Source organism: Chrysochloris asiatica, unplaced genomic scaffold (genome assembly GCF_000296735.1).
Source record: "Chrysochloris asiatica unplaced genomic scaffold, ChrAsi1.0 scaffold00036, whole genome shotgun sequence".
In the NCBI taxonomy this organism is placed as follows: Eukaryota; Metazoa; Chordata; class Mammalia; order Afrosoricida; family Chrysochloridae; genus Chrysochloris; species Chrysochloris asiatica.
Genome location: NW_006408554.1, coordinates 1,614,482 through 1,634,947, shown reverse-complemented (window position 1 = coordinate 1,634,947; position 20,466 = coordinate 1,614,482). Strand labels below are relative to the sequence as shown.

Genomic DNA, 20,466 nt, shown 5'->3' with positions numbered 1-20,466 from the left:
ATATTTATTGCTATCTTGTAACATTTTAGAGGGAGATAACCAAGAAACATTTTTTAGAGGTTGTCATTTCCATTTCTTCCATCAGGATATACATTTTTCTACTGATCCGTGCAATGGTCTTTAAGTGGCATTTTGCTTTATCTCTTCATCACACTCTTTGAACTTTAAAGAAACAATAGTCCGAATACTGGCTCTTTTCATACTACTAATGTTAGTGTTGTAGGTGCCTCTGGATTTGGGATATTTGGAGTCCTGGTATCCTGCTATGGGATACAGCACTGGACCGCAAGGTTGGCTTGGACTGCAGGGTCGGCAGTTCAAACTCACCAGCCACTCCTTGGTAACTCTATATAGGGTTGCTATGAGTCGGAACCAACTTGATGGCACATAACAACAAGTGTAGTACCTAGGAGTCCTGGTGTGGCACTACAGGATCAACACTAGATTGTAAACTACAAGGTCAGTGGTTCAAACCCACAAGCAGCTCCTTGGAAACCCTATACAGGGTTTCTATAAGTCGGAACTGACTTGATAGCACTTAAGAACCACCACCACCACTAAGGATTCCTGGTAGTAGAATAGGTTACGAGCTGGGTTGCTAACTGCATGGTCAACAATGTAACTCCACCAGCTGCCTGGGGGGAGAAAGATGAGACTTTCTGCTCCTATAAAGATTTATAGCATGTGAAAACTTATACAGGGTCACTATAAGTTAGAACCAACTCCATGGTACATAACCACCACCACCTCTAGTATATTGTTGCTGTTAAGTGCTGTCAAGTCAGTTCTGACTCATAGTGACCCTGTATAGTGTTTCCAAGGAGTGACTGGTGAGCTTAAACCACAGACCTTGCAGTCTACCGAATTAACCAGCTGCTCTGCAAAAGACAGGCAGCTTCATCTATCTTTTTCAGAGCAGCTGGTGGATTTGAACCACCAACCCTGTAGTTAGCAGCCTGCAGCGCCACACTAATAAGTCCTGTTGGCATTGTGGGCTGCTAACTATAGTGCAGTGGTTCAAATCCACCAGCTGCTCTGTGAAAGACAGATTAAGCTGTCTGCTCCTATAAAGACTGAGAGTGTTGGCAATCGATACAGGGCTGTTATGAGTTGGAACTGACTCCATGGCAGTGGGTTTGGGTTAATTATAGCAGTGTACTGTCACTAGCAAAGGAGCTCTGGTAGCGTAGTGGTTATGAGTCGGGCTGGCAACCTCAAGGTCAGCAGTTCGAAACTACCAGTGGTTCCGTGGGAGAAAGACGAGGCGTTCTGCTCCTGTAAAGATTTATATCCTCGGAAATCCTATACAGGGTTGCTATGAGTTGGAACCAACTCTACTGCACATAACCACCACCACCGTCACTAACATAATTTCTTAAAATCAGAAACTTCTTTTCGATTCTGGTTTTGTTTACTGCTATCAGCAGTTTGTGTTGCTGACAGGGATAGGGAAAGGGGTAAGGGGAGATACACAGATGAAGAACCCAAGTATCCAGGGCTACACTTAGACTTCAGATATTTGTTACCATGTTCTCCCACTTGTTTCCTAGTATTGCTGAGACTTAACATGCACAGATAAATAAAGAATGATGACCTAGGAAAAAGAATTGACAAAAGGAAACTAAAGGCCAACAGCTTTGCTCATACCTCTCTCATCAGAGGAAAACTCTTACCTGGTTGGTAGAAATCAGGAGACAGCTCCCTGGCCACAGCTCTCGCGATATCGCATTCCTGGCGGGCGGCCAGTGCAGCCTGGTCAGCGGCATCAGCTTTAGCCCTTGCGTGTGCGGTCCTGCAGAGTGCACAAAAGAGCCAGTCAGCAAAGGTGGCACCCACCCGGTTAATGAAACATGAATGAGAAAATATTCTACAATCCAAAGAAATGGTAATTATGACGACGGCCCAATTCCTGCAATAATGAGTTAAAGAATCATATTGCTGCAAGACTTCAATGAAAATAACACAGGTGAGGCTACCTATAAATTACCAGTTGGTATAAGAAATGAAAATCCATGTCGTTTTATGTAAAATCTGGCTTTTGGAAACCTTCTGGATCAAATCTCTTCTGATTTTAAGTTGGCATATCCTCCCGAATTTAGATAGTAAAATGAAAATATATGAATTAATATGTATGTAGTGTTCCCGAGTTTCATTCCTATGATAAAATCAGTGTAAGAATTTGATTATTAAGGATCTGTCTAGTGGTGTGCTGCTAAATTGACTTTGAAACAAAAGAAAAAAAAAATCCAGTTTATAATTTCACAGATTCCCAATTGAGGACAAACTGGGATCCATGGTGAACCCGAGTGTGTGTCAGCCACCACTCATCCGTCAGTTGGTTTTTCTGCGGTGTCTTGTGTGTTGCTGTGATGCTGGAAGCATTGCCACAGGGTCACCCACGGTGGATAGGTTTCAGTAGAGTTTTCAGACTAGGAAGGAAGAGAACCGGACCACCTTTGAATGGTTAACCATTGAAAACTTTTGAATAGCAGTAGGACATTGTCAGATTTAGTGCCAGAAAAGGAGGTCCTCAAGTAGGAAGGCACTCAGAATGTAGTTGGTGGAGACCTGCCTCCTTAGAGTAGTGTTGAGATGAATGGAGCAAAGATTTCAGTACCTTCATTTGCTGATGTGGCATAATTTCATAATGGGAAGAAACAGCTGCAAACATCTACTACTAACTGGAATAGGCAATGTACACACAGTATGACTCTAAGAAAATTGGAAGTCGTCAAAAATGAAACTGAACACATAAAGATCAGTTATCCTAGACATTACTGAGCTGAAATGAACTGGTATTGGCCATTTTGAATCAGCTATTTCTATGGTTTACTATGCAGGGAACAACAAAAAGAAGACGAATTCCATCACATTCCTTGTAAGAAAAAATCATTTCAAGATCTGTCTGTGATAGGATAGTATCACTATGCCTACAAGGAAAAGCAATTAGTACCACTATTATTCAAATGTATGCTCACAGGACAACCACTCCAATCTAAGTCTAAACCTGAAGGCACCCAGTTCTATCTAGCTCCACCAGTTAGCAAGCCTAGCTCTCCCAATTAAATGCCTAGAGGCACCTGGTTCTGCAAGCAAGCTTTCTTCCTGCCCAAAGTCTCTGAGCTTTACTTGCTGGGATGTGCACTGCTTTGTATTTTGTTCTGGCTCTTTGGTTTTGCTAATGCTTGTCTTCTGCCATTCCTTGGTGTCACAGCTTTCTGTCCTTGGTTTGAAGTAGTTCATTGTGCAGAGATCTCTGGGTCTAAAGGACAAGCTCTACTCCTAACTTTTCTGTTTTGGAGACAATGAGAACCTCCACCCCTGCTTCTGAGATGGCTGATTTTAAACCCACATTAGAGTTCCAGGCTTTTACAATCACAATTAATTCTGTTAACAATCACAACTGAATCATATCATACTATCAGCATCTTCTCTGACCTTTTTTTACCCAGCCCATCAGGAAAAACCTGGTGGACGTATATGGTGTACGAGTCATATGCAGTAGTCTGCTTGCACTGTACTACACTGACCATATGGACAAGTGAACAGATTGGCCAGTCCTGTGTCATCCTCACAACCACTCCTGTGTTTGAGCCCACTGTTGGAGTCACTGTGTCTGTCAATCCATCTCTCTGAGGGCCGTCTTCTTTTTTGTGGACTTGGTAGAGTTTTCTGAAGTATGATATGCTTCTTTAGGGACTGGTTCCTCTTGATAACATGTCCAAATTACATGAGACAAAGTCTTGCCATCCTCACTTATGAGGAGATGTCTAGCTGTGCTACTTTCAACACAGATTTATTCATTCTTCTGGAATTCCATGGTAAATTTGATACTCTTCAACAACACCATAATTCAAAGACATCAATTCTTCTTTGGTCCTCCTTATTCATTGCATACAATGTACAGCTTTTGCATGCTTATGAACTGATTGAAAATACTACGGCTGAGGTAAGTCACACTTTAGTCCCTGAAGTGACATCTTTGCTTTGTAACATTTTAAAGAGATATTCTGTAGAAGATTTGCCCAATGCAGTATGTGTTTGATTTCCTGACTGTTGCTTCCATTGGCATTGATTGTGGAGCTAAGTAAAACGAAATCTTTGACAGCACTTTTTACTCCATTTATGGTGATATTGCTTATTGGTCCAGTTGTGAGGATTTTTGTTTTCTGTATGTTGAAATGTACTTCATACTGAAGTCTGTGTAGTCTTTGATCTTCACCAGCAAATGCTTCAAGACTTCCCTGCTCTCAGCATTTGCATATTGCAGGTTGTTAATGAATCGTCCTCTAAACCGGATTCGGAGTTCTTCATATAGTCCAGCTTCTTGCATTATTTGGTCAGCACATAAATTGAGTAAGTAGATGAAAGGTAACAAGCCTGGTACACGACATTCTTGATTTTTAACCTCACAGTAGCTCCTTGTACTGCTTGAATGACTGTCTCTGGTCTATGTACAGGTTCCACATGAGATTAATAATGTGTTCTGGAATTTCTATTATTTGCAATGTTAATTCATAATTTGTTATGAGCCACACAGTCAAATGTCTTTGCACAGTCGATGAAACACAGGCAAACATTTTTCTCGTTTTCTTGGCTTTCAGCCAAGATCCATCTGCTATCAGCAATGATAGCTCTCCTTCCCTATCCTTTTCTGAATCTGGATTGAATTTCTGGCAGTTCCCTGTCAATATACTGCTGAAATCGTTTTGGAATTATTTTTAGCTAAATTTTACTTGGTTTCTGTATTAATGATATTCTTTGGTAATTTCCACATTCTGTTGGATCACCTTTCTTTGGAATGGGCATGAATGTGAGTGTATCTTCATTCTGTTAGCTGTCTTCCAAATTTCTTGGCATAGCCGAGTGAGCATCGATTCGTTGAAACATTTCAATTTATATTCCATCAAGTCCTGGAGCCTTGTTTTTCAACAATGCCTCCAGTGTAGCTTATACTTCCTCCTTCAGTGTCAGCGCTTCTTGATCATAAGCAAATTCTTGAAATAGCGGAGCATCACACAATTTGTTTGGTATAGGGACTCTATATTCCTCCATCTTCTTTTGATGCATCCTGTGTAACTTAATATTTTGCCCATAGATTGTTCAAAATTGTAACTTGAGTCTTGGATTTTTTTCTTCAGTTCTGCTTGAGAAATTTCAAGCATGTTCTTCCCTTTTGGTTTCCTAATTCCAGGTCTTTACACACTTCATTTATAATACTTTACATTGTCTTCTCAAACTACACTTCAAAATCTTCTGTTCAGCCTTTCACTTGATAATTTCTTCCTTTTGCTATTCTACATTTGGAGTCCTGATATGTTGCTATAGGATAAACAATGGCCTGCTAACCATAGAATTGGTGGTTCAAATCCACCAGCTATTCCTTGGAAACCCTGTATTGGAGTTGACTCAATGACACTTAACAACATTTTACATTTAAGAGCAAGTTTCAGAGTCTCTTATGACATTGGTTTGGTATGCTCTTTCCTTTTTAATGGTCTTTTGCTTTCTTCATGCATGATATTTTTTATGTCATTTCATAACTCGTCTGATTTCCAACTCTTAGTGTCAGTGCATCAAATCTACTCTTGAGATATTCTCTGAATTCAGGTGGGATATATTCAAGGATGTATTTTGGTTCTCATGGATTTGTTTTAATTTTCTTTGGCTTCAACTTGAATTTGCACATGAGCAATTGACAGTTTGTTTTGCAGTCAGCCCCTGGTTCTGTTCTGTAGATATTGAGGTTTTCCATCATCTCCTTCCACAGATGGTTACTGATTACCATGATGTAAACTCTCCCTCCAAGGCAGGTTTCAAACTATCATCTTTATGTCACTGAGTGTGGAGTTGAGAAGAGATGCACATAATTGACTTTTACTTCTCTATAGGAGCAAGTTCTAGCACACCACTGCATTGGCTTAATTGATGTTTAAGCATGTTTCTTATATGAAATAAAAAGGAGGCAAGTAGAGTTGGATGAGGAGGAAATGGGTCTCTTTAAGTCTCCCATCTGCTCCTTGGTCCATCTTTAGTCATTCAAGCATCTTGTCCTAGAGGACCAGGGTAGGGAGACAGCTGTAGGCAAAAGAGTGGCGCTTCCTTTGATAAGACAGGGCCCCAAATGAGAGGACTTTGGTCACCCACTTCCAAATGGGAAGACTTTGTCCAATTAATACTTAGATGATGATGGTGGTGGGCATCTAGGTTTTATAATTTTATAAACCACTATACTTTTATTAAAAGGAGCTCTGGTAGCGTAGTGGTTACGAATCGGGCTGCGAACCTTAAGGCCAGCAGTTCGAAACTACCAGCCGCTCCGCGGGAGAAAGATGAGGCGTTCTGCTCCCGTAAAGATTTACAGCCTCGGAAACCCTGTACAGGGTCGCTATGGGTCGGAACCGACTCGACAGCACTTAACAACAACAACAACATACTTTTATTAGTACTTGTTGTTGTTGTTGTTATGTGCTATGGAGTCGGTTCCGACTCATAGCAACCCTGTAGGGTTTCTAAGGCTGTAAATCTTTATGGGAGCAGAAAACCTCATTTTCTCCTGTGTAAACAGCTGATTATTAATACTAGGTAAGTCTTAGTACTTCGTTATTAGTACTTAGTTATTAGTACTAGGCATGTCTTATTTTTTAAAAAATTGTCTAAAGGAGGTGCTTGTACTTATTTTAGAGTGACAGAAGACATGAATAGTTAGGAAATGGCAGTGTGCTCTGGCTGGTCTAAAGGGAGACCAGGTACTCTTATGCTAATGAATTGAATGCTGGGACTTCAGGAACTTAACTTAAACAATCAGGGAGGAACTAAACAGAGAGCTGAAGGACTAACTGGTAGGAAGCCCCTTTCACAAATTACTTTCTTGTCTCTCATCTCTTACTGGGCCCATTACACTTCTACTTAGGAGCAAGTTGAGCTTGGAGTATTGATGTACTAGGATATATGTTTCATGAAAATTGAAATTTAAAAATCTTCTGTCTTCTGCTGTATTCCTAAGGTATGTAAGAATACACAGAAGACCATCGCCTGGCACACAGTATTTATTGAAGGCCCTCTTAGTGAATAAAGGAATTAATGATGCTTCTTTATGAACAGCTAGGTAGTTTCTAAAAAAATCAATGGATCAATTTTCAATCATAAAAGATGTTTTTCTGAATCATGGAGCATGTTTTAGATGAACTTTGTCTACAAAGTTCTGGTCATAGCAGGGGCCAGATAGGAAACGTGAAATGGCAACAAATTGTGAAGGGAAGACCATATTCCTCAACAGTGGGTTGTAGTAGCCCAAACATGATGTCAGTGACCTTAGGTGATGCGTTAGTTCTGTGCGTTACACTTGAGCTCAATGGATGCACTCTGCTGCGTTCTTTCAATTTCTCAGAACCAACTCTTTTTTTCTGAGAATTATTTTTCACTTTATCTGCTATTCTTAGAGAGAACCTAATTATGTCTATGTGGCATTATTAATGAAGCACTAAGAGTACAGCTATGCTGCCTTATAATATCTGCTGGCCCTGCCATGACTAATTTAAAACACTCAAGTATAAACAATTTATTCTGATCCAATCACACCACCACCATTTAGTCAGATACAATGGCAGTATTATCACCCCTACTTTTCACCATATGCAATTACAAAAAGGAGAAGAGACAAATATAGTTTAATCTTTCTACAAATATATTTGAAAAGCAGAGCATTAGTGGCATTTGAAGTGATTTTTAGACATAACCCTTTACTTTTGTGCTTGCTCTTTCCTGTAAAATCAAACAGGAAAGGACACCCTTCCATCAAGTGCACTCCCCTGTTAAGTCAATTGCAAGATAAGGCAAAATCACATTCAAATCTGAAACCAGAGGTCTTCTCAAGAGTTCCTGGTAGCCCTGGACCTGAAAACAAAAAGCAAAAGAGAAAAAGAACCCATCCTAGGTTTGCTGTAACCACCAATTTTGTGTGGTCAGACCACTGGCATGTCTAGGTATTGCCCAGGAAAAACCTGGCTCATGTTAATGAATTCATGTGTTCAACTTCCAGGCTCAGTTCCAGGGCTACACAATCCCTTTAATCAGCCAACTGCTAAGACACGCCATTGTTCATTGTTCACTGGGTTGGAAATGGGGGTCGTCAGTAAATCTGGGCAGATAAACTGAAACTCATCATAAATCTCCAAATGCCTTTATCACATAGATTTTTTTCCATACAACGAAATAAAAAGTAATGAAAAAAACAAAACATCTTTTTCAGTGTGGTATCAGCTGCAGACTTTCTTTTAGGTTCTTTAAAAATAAACGTAAGTTTTAACTTGCTGAGCATTACTATGTATGGGTGAAGACATCTACGTTGAGAATCAGAAAACAGTGCCAAAATACATTAGGTATCTGGTTAAGCTCACCCAGTAGCTAAGTGGTTCCTTACTGCACATATATTGTTGTTGTTATGTGCCGTGGAGTCGGTTCCGACTCATAGCGACCCTATACAGGGTTTCTGAGGCTGCAAATATTTACGGGAGCAGAACGTCTCATCTTTCTCCCGCAGAACAGCTGGTAGTTTTGAACTGCTGACCTTGCGGTTTGCAGCCCAATTCGTAACCACATATAAGCTTGGTCAATTGTGAACAGCAGAAACTGTAAATGTGGAATTTGTGAATGCTAGGCATTGCTTGCATCTAATATAAAAATTTAGTAATTATTTTTATAATCAGAAATTGCACTAAGTATCTGAGTTTGCTTGTTTTTTTGTTTTTTGTTTTTTTTTCCTTTAATGATGAAATGTGTTTCATAAACTACCAAGTCATTTTACTCAGAACAAAACAATAATCTGGCTTTCATTTTTCTGAAGCAGAATAATGCTTATACGAAAAACATATTCAACCATACACTGTAAGACCGTATACAATATTCACAAGTTTTGTTACTTTTTATGTCTTCCCTCCCCAATAATAAACTGCTTCAAAATTATCATGCTTTTTTTGAACATCTTTTTTTCAACTGTTACATACTGAATCAAAGTTACTGATCTCTTAGGCAGTGGGTATAATTTAAGTGGTTAAGTGATTAATTGGTTAAAAGTAACTGGTTAAAAGTAAAGGTTTAAAGATGTTGTTTTCTTGGAGATCCCAGTATTTAAAGAAACAGGACTATTAGTAACACTTAAAAATAAGAGACATTTCTCATGAAGATCCTAATCTTAGCTGATGGCAATACCAGTCTTTCAGTTGCTCAAGATAAACACATTAGAGTCATTTTTGACATCTCCCTTTATCTCATACCTTCATTCACTCTATCAGCAACTGCAATTGGCACTTCCTTCAAAATCTATCCAACCACTTCTCATTGCTGTACCGTCTGCACCCTCGTCAGAGCTGCCATCATCTTTCACCTGGGTTACTACAGAAAGACTTTATCTCCCTGCTTCTATTCTCAAAGTTCTACAGTCTACTTCCCTGACTCAGGATCTCTTAAAAATGCCTGACAAAATAACCAAAAAAATTCTATCTTGGGATATGGCTGAAGATAATTTAAAAATGTTTGCTGTAGTACGTCGATGGGAACCACCAGAAATTTGAGCCCGATTCAGAAGAGGGCATGGAACAAGGGACATCACTGCTCATGTCAGATGGATCCTGGCTGAGAGCAGAGAACGCCAGCAAGATGCTTACCTGTGTTTTATTGACTATGCAAAAGCATTCGACTGTGTGGATTACAACAAATTGTGGATGGCATTGCAAAGAATTCCAGAATATTTAGTTGTACGCATGTGGAACCTCTACAGAAACCAAGAGGCAGTCCTTTGAATAGAATAAACGGGTATTGCGTGGTTTAAAATCACATTTTGAGTGCCTGTAAATTTAATTAGGAAGACTATCTCTTCTAGGTCCCCATTTTTACTCTTTGCTAGTTCTTAAATATTAATTTTCTAAAATCCCTTTAAAAAAACATACACAGGATCTGGAATAGTAACTTCTAGGTAGAACTCATAGTTCGTAGCTTAAAAGAAATCACATTAGCAACAAATAATTGTTCTTTTTACCATGGAGAGAGTTCCTATCTTCCTTTCCTCTAAAAACAACAATAATAATATAAAAAACAATGATCAAGTAACATAAGTAGAAAATATACATTTAGGAACATAATACAATTGAAGTCTAACGTGATTTTCCAAGAGTACAAATTTTTGCAGAAGTATTAGGATATATTTGAAAGTATTAACAGCATCAATATGCTGAACCTACTAAAGCGTAGATCACAGATACTCCTTGTTAACAAAATAAAAAAGTCTAACCATATTACTGTAAACCATACAGAAATGCCTTCATGGAACCAGAATTAAAATCAGACCTTTGGCTTTTTATCAATGGAAGCAGAAACCAAGATTCACATGAAAAATGTTTCTATATCTCCTGCAAATTGCTCTTCATTTTGCTGATCACTGCCATACTGATAAAGATCCTACAGGAGAAATTCCTTTTAAGAGTTTAGTGCCAAGATAAAAGTGGTCTCTGATGATAAACTTGAGTACTTCCTTGTAACATACAAGGAGAACTCTGTTGTTTTTCTTTTTGTTAAGGCTACCAGGAAACTTGGAGTAGAATTCTCAACATATGTGTATGGTTATTTTCTGTAACTACATGGCTTTAATTCTGCAGACCCAATACCAGTAATGCTATTGTATATGTGACTCAACATAACACCCTGCAAATCCATTTTGGAAACTGGTGGTGCTGGTGGCTATGTGCTATCAAGTCAGTTCCAACTTATAACAACCACTATATAGGGTTTCCTAGGCTATAAATCTTTATGAGAGCAGAAAGCCTCATACTTCTCCTGCAGGTCAGCTGATAGATTTGAACTGCAGACCTTGCAGTTAGCAGTCCAACTCATAACCCACTATGCTACCAAGGGGTTCCTTTTGGAAACTGAAAGGACATTAAAAAAACAAAAATGATTCCTGGATTAATAAACTCTTTTTTCTGAACTACTAATTTTTCTGAGTTCTTAACTCTTTAGAGTGTGCTAATGCTTAGGCAATATGTGACGTAACTTTGGAGGATGACAGAACCTACTTCTCAACCTCTTTCAGTTGTTCCTATATCCAGAACATTTTCAAGTTTGAAAAATAAGTCCGGATTCTTAGGTTCTTTATAGACTGTGTCCCTAACACTTGGCCATAAATTTAATTACTAAGCTTAAAGACAATATACTCTTTGGACACCCTGGCCAAGTCAAAAGCACATTTCTAATCCTCAGCAGGAATTGCCAATTAACTGGCTTTCTCTTACTTCTTCTAGTTGGCTTTATACTATCTGTTTAATGTTTCCCTTTCCATGTTATATACTATATTTAAGGGATTTTAGCCTTTATTTAATGTTTCCCTTTCCATTTTATGTAGACACTTAAGGGATTTTAGCCTTAAAATTATTTTGGGAGAAATGAACTATTTTAATGCATTCTAACATGCTCCTTGAAAACCCTATACAGGGTTGCTATGAATCAGAACTGACTCAGTGACACTCAACAACATTAAAAGCATTACCATTAAAACAATAAAATATTATTAAAAGCATTAGGAGTTATAGGGCCATGTCTAAATGTGGCTTTCCTCTGGGGTAGCTGCATTTTTTTTTCCAGCTGATGGAATGATCTAGGTGCAATCATGAAACAAGTATGGTGAGAACTTAAGAAAGGAATGGTCTGCCAGTCCTTCCTATATTGGAAAGACACAGAAATGTGAGGACTGGGAAAAGAGTGCTGAATTGGTTGAAGACCCTTGAGAAGGAGTAAGTCTAACAGCAAGATCATGGCAGAAGTCAAATTGCAGGAAGCTGATGGGGAGAAGATGGGAAGAGGAAGCAGGTGTGTGCCACATGCTAAAAACTTTTGACCCAGAAAGGAAGGAGAAAATTTGGACAATTATCAGAAGGATTAGCTAGGTCAAGTGAAAACACAATTTACTCATAAGAAAAAGAGCTGACCACATGTCTGAAGGTAGGAAAAATGATGCTCAGATAATAAGAGAAAATGAAAAAGCTTTAAGAACATGACTACTGTTGGAGTCAGGTTATTGTTGGATGAACAGAAAAAAAAGTTTCCACATTGGAAAGTAGGAAACAAGGCAGGTGGGGTGGAGAAGAACACTGGTAGGTTGATGCAATGTTTGAGGTTATTTGAAGACCCATCAGTTTGAAGGTGGCCAAGTGTTCTGGGCTTTGGAACCAGACAGATCTGGGTTGATTAAAAAAAAGTATATCACTTACTAATTGTATCACCTAAGCTTCAATTTCCTTACCTGTAAATGGGGACACCACTATCTTGTAGGATTGTTCTGGGATGAGAACTGATTGATAAATAGTACTTAGTACTGACTTAAGAGTATTTAATAGATAAATCACCATTACTGGTCTTCTGGTATGAATATTCTAGGGGCTTAATGGAACGAGGTGGAGAATTGGAATCAGCACTGTATAAAAGTTCTAAGGAATGGGAGAAAGGAATTATTAAAATTGCTGAATGGGACAAGGAGGGCCTGACTTCAGGCCCACATAATTCTGCATCTTTCTCCAGCAGAGCTCTTTCTTCTGAGAGAAGTACAGAAAGCAGAAGGTGGTCTCCATTCAGGGTCATAGACTAAGAGCAAGAAAGGAAGGAACACAATGGAAACTACCAGAGAGTTTTGGGTAGGGAGGAAGTTTATATAGGCAATGGTGGTCTTTGGACCAGAAAAATAGAAAAGGTTAACTGAGGATCAAGAGAAGGTAATTTGAAAAATTTAAAGTCATAGATATAGAAGTTAACATTATAGTTTTAGGTGTTTAATGTCCTTGTTAAGTGCTATGAAGTTGGTTCAGACTCATAGTGACATAGCATTGGGTTTCTGAAATCTTTGCGGAAGCAGAAAGCCTCATCTTTCTCCCTTGAAGTGTCTGGTGGGTTAGAACCACCAACATTATGGTTTGAAGTCCAGAGCTTATTCTGCAGAGCCACCATGCTCCCCCAGGTGTTTGCTAGATGGCTGAAATAAGACCTGTCTTTCCTATAGGTAAATTTTGTTATTGTTATTAGCTGTAGTCAAGTTGGCCCCTCACTCACGGTGACCCCAGGCATAATGAAACACAATGCTGCCACATCAGGTGTGTCCTTGACAGCTTGTGGATCAAACTGTTTTAACCTACAGGTTTTCATTGGTTGGTTTTGGCAAGTAGATGGCCAAGTGTTTCCTCCTAGTCTGTCTTAGTCTGGAAGTTCCACACAGCCCTACTGGTATTGGTTGTACATGAGGTACATAAGTCAGGCATTAAACCTTGGTCTCCCACCTGGAAGGTGAGAATTCGATCATTGGAACTCCTTATTTTGAGAGTATTGCTTAAAGTTTTATCTTAAAATTATTGGTTAAGACATTTGGTAACAAAAGGTGGGCCAAATTGTATAAAAATGGATGCATATTCTATAAACTCAAGCTAATATATAATGATCACTACCATATTCTCTTTAGCACTGTAGTAGAAACATCTGTATGTGCACCATAAAGAATCTTACAACCTAGAGATCCAGAAAAGATTCTTTCTGGGTAATAGTGATTTATCATGTTAATACTGTTTTATTCCCAAGTAACTGCTCTTGAGCTTGTTGTCTTTTAACAGTGGTTTACTTCGGGTACAAATCAAACAAAGCAAGACTAAAAATGAGTGCAATTTAAGACTAAGGGTCAAAGCACACGGTGACAGATAGGAATATACCAGCTGAATGATAAACTGCGACTGAGTCATAAATTACCTCATCTCTTAACTGCCAGAAATGCCCATTAAATGAACACTCTCTGGTGCTCAAGCAATTCTACTTTATAAATATTTATACATTAAAAAATGAAGTACACACTAATCTCCCCTTAAAATTACATGAACCTTTAGAACTCTTTCTTGAACTAAGAGTTGAAAAATACTCTTTAGGTTAATCAAATTTCCATTTTCTATCTTGCATTACATAAATTAAGCTCTCTAAAATCCCCAAACTTCTCTGTTTACTATGTTCTGTTTATATCTAAATATCAAACAGCAAATGGATTTATTACCATATTGGGTCTTTAATGCTGACTAGTATGAACATGAAAGTGCTTGGGATTGGATATGCAAAATCACTGCCCATTTTAAGTTCTGTCATTTTCACTGTACATGTTTTGAAGTTATAAAGTTTATGAGAACTGCTCTGTGAGGATTGCTGAAGTATTAGGACTATAGTGATTTTCTGAGCAAATTTGTCTTACTGACTTCAGATTTTAAGTAGGAACTGTAATTCAGTTATTTTATTTCACGGAGTCCCTTGGTAGTGCAAATGGGTAATGCACTTGGTACTAAAAGGTTGACAATTCAAGTCCATCCAGAGGTGTCTCAGAAGGCAGGCCCACTGATCTACTTCTGAAAAGTCAGCCACTGAAAACCCTATGAGGCATAGCTCTACTCTGACACACACGGGGTCACCATAGTTGGAACTGACTTGATGACAACATTTTTTTCACCTAGTCTGTGACAGGGAATCATTCATCAGTTCCTCTAAAAAGTCCTTGGCTATTTTTACTTCAAGTCTTTAGTCTTTTGCAGAAACTGATATTGTTGTTGTTTTGTTAAGTGCCGTCAAGTCGGTTCCGACCCATAGCGACCCTGTATAGGGTTTCCGAGGAACAGCTGGTGAGCTTGAACCACTGACCTTGTGGTTCAAACTGATTTTGCAATTCAGCGCATTAACCCACAGTGCCACGTAAATATAATGGAAACAAAGAATTTATTCTGATTTATGTTAACCTTTCAGCTTTGAGGCAGTGACTTGAAAATTTCTGTATTACCAGGACATGTTAAAAAAAAACCAACAACATAATTAGAACTATAAGGCGCTTTAATAGTCCTCCTGTTCTGTGGCCAGGCAACAATTCTGTAAAGATTTGATGTTCAGAGAGACTTAGGAAAATATTTTAAATCACAGAGCTATTTAGTAGGATGAATAGGGTAGAACACAGGTCTCTTCATCTTTAGAATGTCGTTGTTGTTAAGTGGTGCCGAGTTGGTTCCTAAACCTGTCTAGGATTTCTGAGGAGTGGCTGGTGGGTTTCAACTGCTGACCTTGTGGTTCAAGGTGACTTTGCAGTCCAGTGCAGTCCTGCAGCACCACATGGACTTGTGGTGGTGTTGTTAAGTGGCCTAGAGTTGGTTCACAGTGAGGCTGTCTAGGTTTTCCAAGAAGCAGCTGGAAAGAGCCTGGTAACTGGTTGTGACAAGAGGTTTCCTTATTATTGAGTCTAGATTTTGCTTTAGCAAAAATGTGACTATTTAATTTCCAGTTATTTTTATTCCTTTTGCTACAAAAATTGATTTATAATCTTTGTTCTACCTTTTTCTGAATCTGTTGCCATCTTCAAATCTCTATACAATTCTTTAATATATTTACAAATCATGAAAAATATAAATTTTAAGGTTTTTTCTGCTATAAAAACTTTTAAAAACCAGTTTGGGCTGACTTCCAAGTAAAGTAACAAAGTTTAGAAAACATCTTACTAAAGACTCTGAGAAAAAGATTTGATTTCCATCATGGCTACTCTTCAGCAAGAACATTTCATCCAAACACGTAGCTGTCTTCCCCAAATTGGGAATTAACACATCCAAGTTTAAAAGAAGATATGAGAAAACCATCAAGTTGTTCCAGAATTCTTTAAAAAAAAAACAAAACAGTTTTCTACTTTTCCTTCATGAGGGTCTCAACATTTTTTTTTTGGCTAATTTTTAGCATCTGCTGTGTTAAACTGAGGATCGAAATTGTTCATCTCAGTAACAACAGAACAAATTTCATAATTTATCCAAGGGTAGGGTGCAAATGCAAACAGCAACAGATATATAAACCAGGACTAGTGTTTGGTTGTTGTTGTTGTTGGGTGGGCAAAGGCAGTTTTGAAGATGATGGTATTTACATGGAGATATAAAAATGCATACTTCTACTTCATCATGGAGATGGTGGTAGAATGCAAGGCAAGATTCAAATTAAATAGAAAAATTCCATAAAGCTCTTTGATTCAAAAAATAGGAATCTTTTCCTTCTGGATCTGGTAGATTATTAGTGATCTGCTTCAGTAGTACAGTGCTCCCAAGACTTTGGATATTCCTGAGGCTGCTGTCTGTCTGGGTACCTATTTTAGACATATTCAATGAACTTTTAACCTGTATGTTATCTCTATGAAGGAATTAATTAATTCTGTGATCCAGGAGGCCCCAACTGTTAGTGGGACTGATGGAGTCCTGCTGCAAGCCCTGAGGAATGTAGTCTGCCTTCCTGTTCCTGAGAGCCATTCCTTAGAGACAGATGTAGTAATCTGAATGGAAATACTCTTCACCAGTAAGAACTTCAGACCAAGTCCAAAGACTCGCAAGAATTCCAGGCACCAAAGGAATGCTGTGCATCTCAAGAACAGGGGGAAATTTAGGATGTCATTTCCACAGAGTTAAGGAATTCCCTTGAAGGCCAGGAATTCAGAAGTCTACTGACTGGGATCTTGTTAACTATGGGAAAATCAGAATGAACTCTGGATGGGTGGAATATTATCTGGATGTTTAGTATTATTATTCAGGTCCAGAGCTTTACCTGCTGCTTGGCTGACATTTGACAGCTACTCTGGTGTCTCCATGTTTGCTCAGAGCACTGGGCTATAATTTTCAAATGAGATTTCCTGAATGTGCTATGGTTTAGCTGGTAGTAGGATCACTGGAACTTCCTTCCTTTTCAATACAATCACACTACTCTACAGAAATGACAAGAGACTTTGGCAGCAAAACGACATGTCCTAAGCTTACTGGTTGACCATGTCCCTGTGTGAATCAAGACGGAAAAATCTCCAAGCACATACTACAGAGAACACTCCAGCAGCTAGGAGAGGTTCTTTCGGAGTCTGATGGACATCTGTGAAACCTAATTCCGTGGATCTTCTATAGATAAAATAAGGACCAAAATTTACACCCTACCCATCATAATCTCATTCTGGCAGGAAAGAAATGAGGGAGGAGTATACAGAAAGACCTTTTTCGGATTCACATGGAGTCCTCTTGGGTCGCTCAACCACCCTGAAAAGATGAGGAACATCAATGACAGGAGAGGTCTACCAAAGCTAATCACAATGGTCAGAAGCAGCCCATTCTAAAAGGGCAACTATCCCCTTAAGAGTGTGTGAGGCACCTGCTGCCCTATAAGAGCTTCTTCCAAAGAGGAACTAGAATGCCCTGGCAAGTGGCATCCATGTCTAAGAGTAAGAAACACAGTTAAGCCTCTTTCCAACTAAGAGAGAAACAGAAACTAGTGCATAGAAGTTTGAGGAGGGTAAGTTGCTTGCTGCTCACATCTGTGCTCAGGCGGACCTTGTGCTAATATTATAATAGTCCTCCTGATCCTATTCTGCCACGAATGCTTCCAGGTTTTATATCTCTTTTGAATTTGTGTCTCTTACAATAATCACCCCTAGCCTATCTCTCTCATATCTTTTTTTTTTTTTTTTTCACTGCTGCCCAAATCATTGTTCTGCTGCCCTGCACTACACATCTCATCTTTTCATAATTAAATACTATGATTTTCTCCCTCAAAGAGGACTTCAACATACTTATTTATAAATGTTTAAAACAGAGGCCTGATGATTTACTTCTGAAAATTAGTCAGTGAAAATGCTATGGATCACATTATATTGTCCAACTGGTTGGAAAGGCAACAATGGATTAACTCAAGCACCCTAGTGATCGTGAAGATGGCACGGGGCCAGCGAGGTCAACTTTTGTTTGACATGAGGTCTCCAAGAGCTTGAGCAACTCATATTCACTACTCCAGAAACACAAGTAAAACGTAAAGCTCGACTCATTTTTCTTTCCTTACTTATTAAAGTTATATCCACCACTTGTTTGTCATACTGTGGTGGCTTGTATGTTGTGATGCTGGAAGCTTTACCACCAATATTTTAACAGCAGCAGGGTCACCTATGGTGGACAGGTTTCAGAAGTTTTCAGACTAAAACAAAATAGGTAGGAAGAAAGACAGACCACTTCTGAATGATTAACCACTGAAAACCTTTTTAATAACAGACTACTTTCAATTATAGTACTGGAAGATGAGCCCCTTAGGTTGGAAGGCACTCAAAATATGACTGGGGAAAAGTTTCCTTTTCAAAGTAGAGTTGAATGGAGCAAAGCATTCGATACTTTCCTTTGCTGATGGGGCATAACTCAAAATGAATAGTCACAGCTATAAACATCCATTATGAGGAATGTAAATAGAATGTGAATGTAGAGAGTATGAAACTAGGAAAATTAGAAGTTGTCAAAAATGATATGGAAGTGCTGGCAGAACTGGAAATCAGTATGCAAAAGATTGAAACAAGACCTTTATCTCATACCATATACAAAAACCAACAGCATGGATTAAAGACCAAAATGTGAATCCCAGTACTATAAAGTTCATCAATGAAAAAATAGGGACTCATTTAAGGACACAGACTACGAAACATTGCAAAAACTGCACAAACAAAAGAAGACAAAAATCGATTACTGGAACATACTAAAAATTAGAAACTTATGTGCATCAAAAGACTTCACACCAAAAGAGTAAACAGGGAGACCACAGAATGGGAAAAAATCTTTTGCAATGACATACCACACAATGGACTAATTTCTAAAATCTATAAGAAACTATAACACCTCTATAAGAAAAAGACAACCCATTAAAAAAAATGGGCACAGCACATGAACAGACACTTCATCAAGGAGGATATCTGGGCAGCCAACAAACATATGAAGAAATTTTTGTGATCGCTGATCATTAAAAAGATGCAAATTAAAACAACAATGAGCTTATCATCTCATGCCAGCAATAACAGAGAAGTTCAAAAATGCTGAGGATAAATAAACATTGGCAAGGATGTGGAGAGACTCCTACATTGCTGGTGAGAATGCAAAATGGTCCAACTCTGCAAAACAGTATGGTGCTCCCTCAGAAAGTAGGAAAATAGAAATACTGTATGATCTAGAAATTCCTCAACTTGGTATATATCCACAAGAAATACAAGCTATAACACTAGTAGATATATGCACACCAATGCTCATAGAAGCACTATTCACAATAGCAAAAAGACGGAGACAGCCTAAGTGCCCATCAATGGAAGAATGGATAAACAAACTTTGGTACACATACATAATGGAATACTATGCTGCCTTGAAGAATAACAAGAAAACTGCAAGCTACCACATAACATGGGTGAACCTTGAGGACATTATGCTGAGTGAAATAAGTCAGTCATAAAAGGACAAATATTGCACAAGACCATTATTGTAAAAGCTTAAGAAAAGATAATCCATACTAAAAGGTTAAAAAAAAAATTCTTTGTTGGCTATGGGAGTGAGGGTAAGGGAGGGGACTGTAGAGCACAGGATAGGGTATAGACACATCAAAGTTCGGGTGTTGGAGAGGGCAGTACACAAGAAGGGGGAGGAGAATGGAAGAACAAGATGGATATGGGAACACAGAGGCAGGTTTGCATGGGATAAATGGGATAGAGGTAAGCAGTGATGTATGCTCAACTTTGGACCCACAGGGCTCTGTGATATAGAAATTGAGGCACAGTCTGAATGGATAAAAGAGGGGAAATAATGATATGATACTTGACTGTCTTATGAATATTGGTTTCCCTTGCCCACTGTTTGAAATAGACACTTGAAGGGGCTAGAATGGAATATCTGAAAACATGATTACAGAAAGCCTGTAAGCCCGTCTTCAGCCTTTAACTCACTGGAACACCTAAAGGGGTTCTAGAACTTGCCCAGTGAAATAGGCTTCTTGTAGTGTATAGGAACTTAGGTGGAATTCTGATCCCCATTCAAAACCTTCTGAGGTAGGGCATTCCCACTTGAAAGGACAAGCAGACTAGCCCGGAACAACTAGAGGAACAGAAGATACTTCTTGAAAGAAAGATCAGCAGGAAAAATCATAACAAAAATGGCAGTCTGATTTGCTATTACAACAACAAGCAAGTTGTTCCCCAGAGCCATCAAGGCAAGCAATCAAGTCCCTTCAGGGAAAATGCCCCTCCAAGAATGAAACTCAAAGGGAACACATGAGCAGGCATGTAAGCTTGCTGGTGACCATGTTGGTCTACTGGTGATTGGAAGTTGGGGAAAGGCAGCAGTGAAGAAATGGGCTGAGTTTGACCACGTTCCATAGACTCTGGTTGACCTGGAGATGATAGAGAGAAGAGGAAGCGCTGTTTGGTTCAAAGTATGGTGAGACTTGGGGACACCTGAGCCCATGAACATGGCCATAGCCATGGAGGGCTAAAGCTAAGAGCGAAGCATACAGCTTGATAGGCAGTGGAAACGCAGAAAAATGCTCAAACTTGTAGATAGTGCCCATTTGACCTAGCATCAATGGCTTGATGATGACTAGAGGAAGATAAAA

The 20,466-nt window shown here is 38.9% G+C and overlaps 1 protein-coding gene across 1 annotated transcript in view; it reads right to left on the bottom strand.

The window, feature by feature from the left end:
* Positions 1-20,466, bottom strand: part of JPH1 (junctophilin 1) — a 122,917-nt gene that overhangs the window by 18,412 nt on the left and 84,039 nt on the right. The window contains exon 3 of the mRNA XM_006860005.1: positions 1,674-1,792. Coding sequence (XP_006860067.1) covers positions 1,674-1,792 — 119 coding nt within the window. The remainder of the gene's footprint in view (positions 1-1,673; positions 1,793-20,466) is intronic.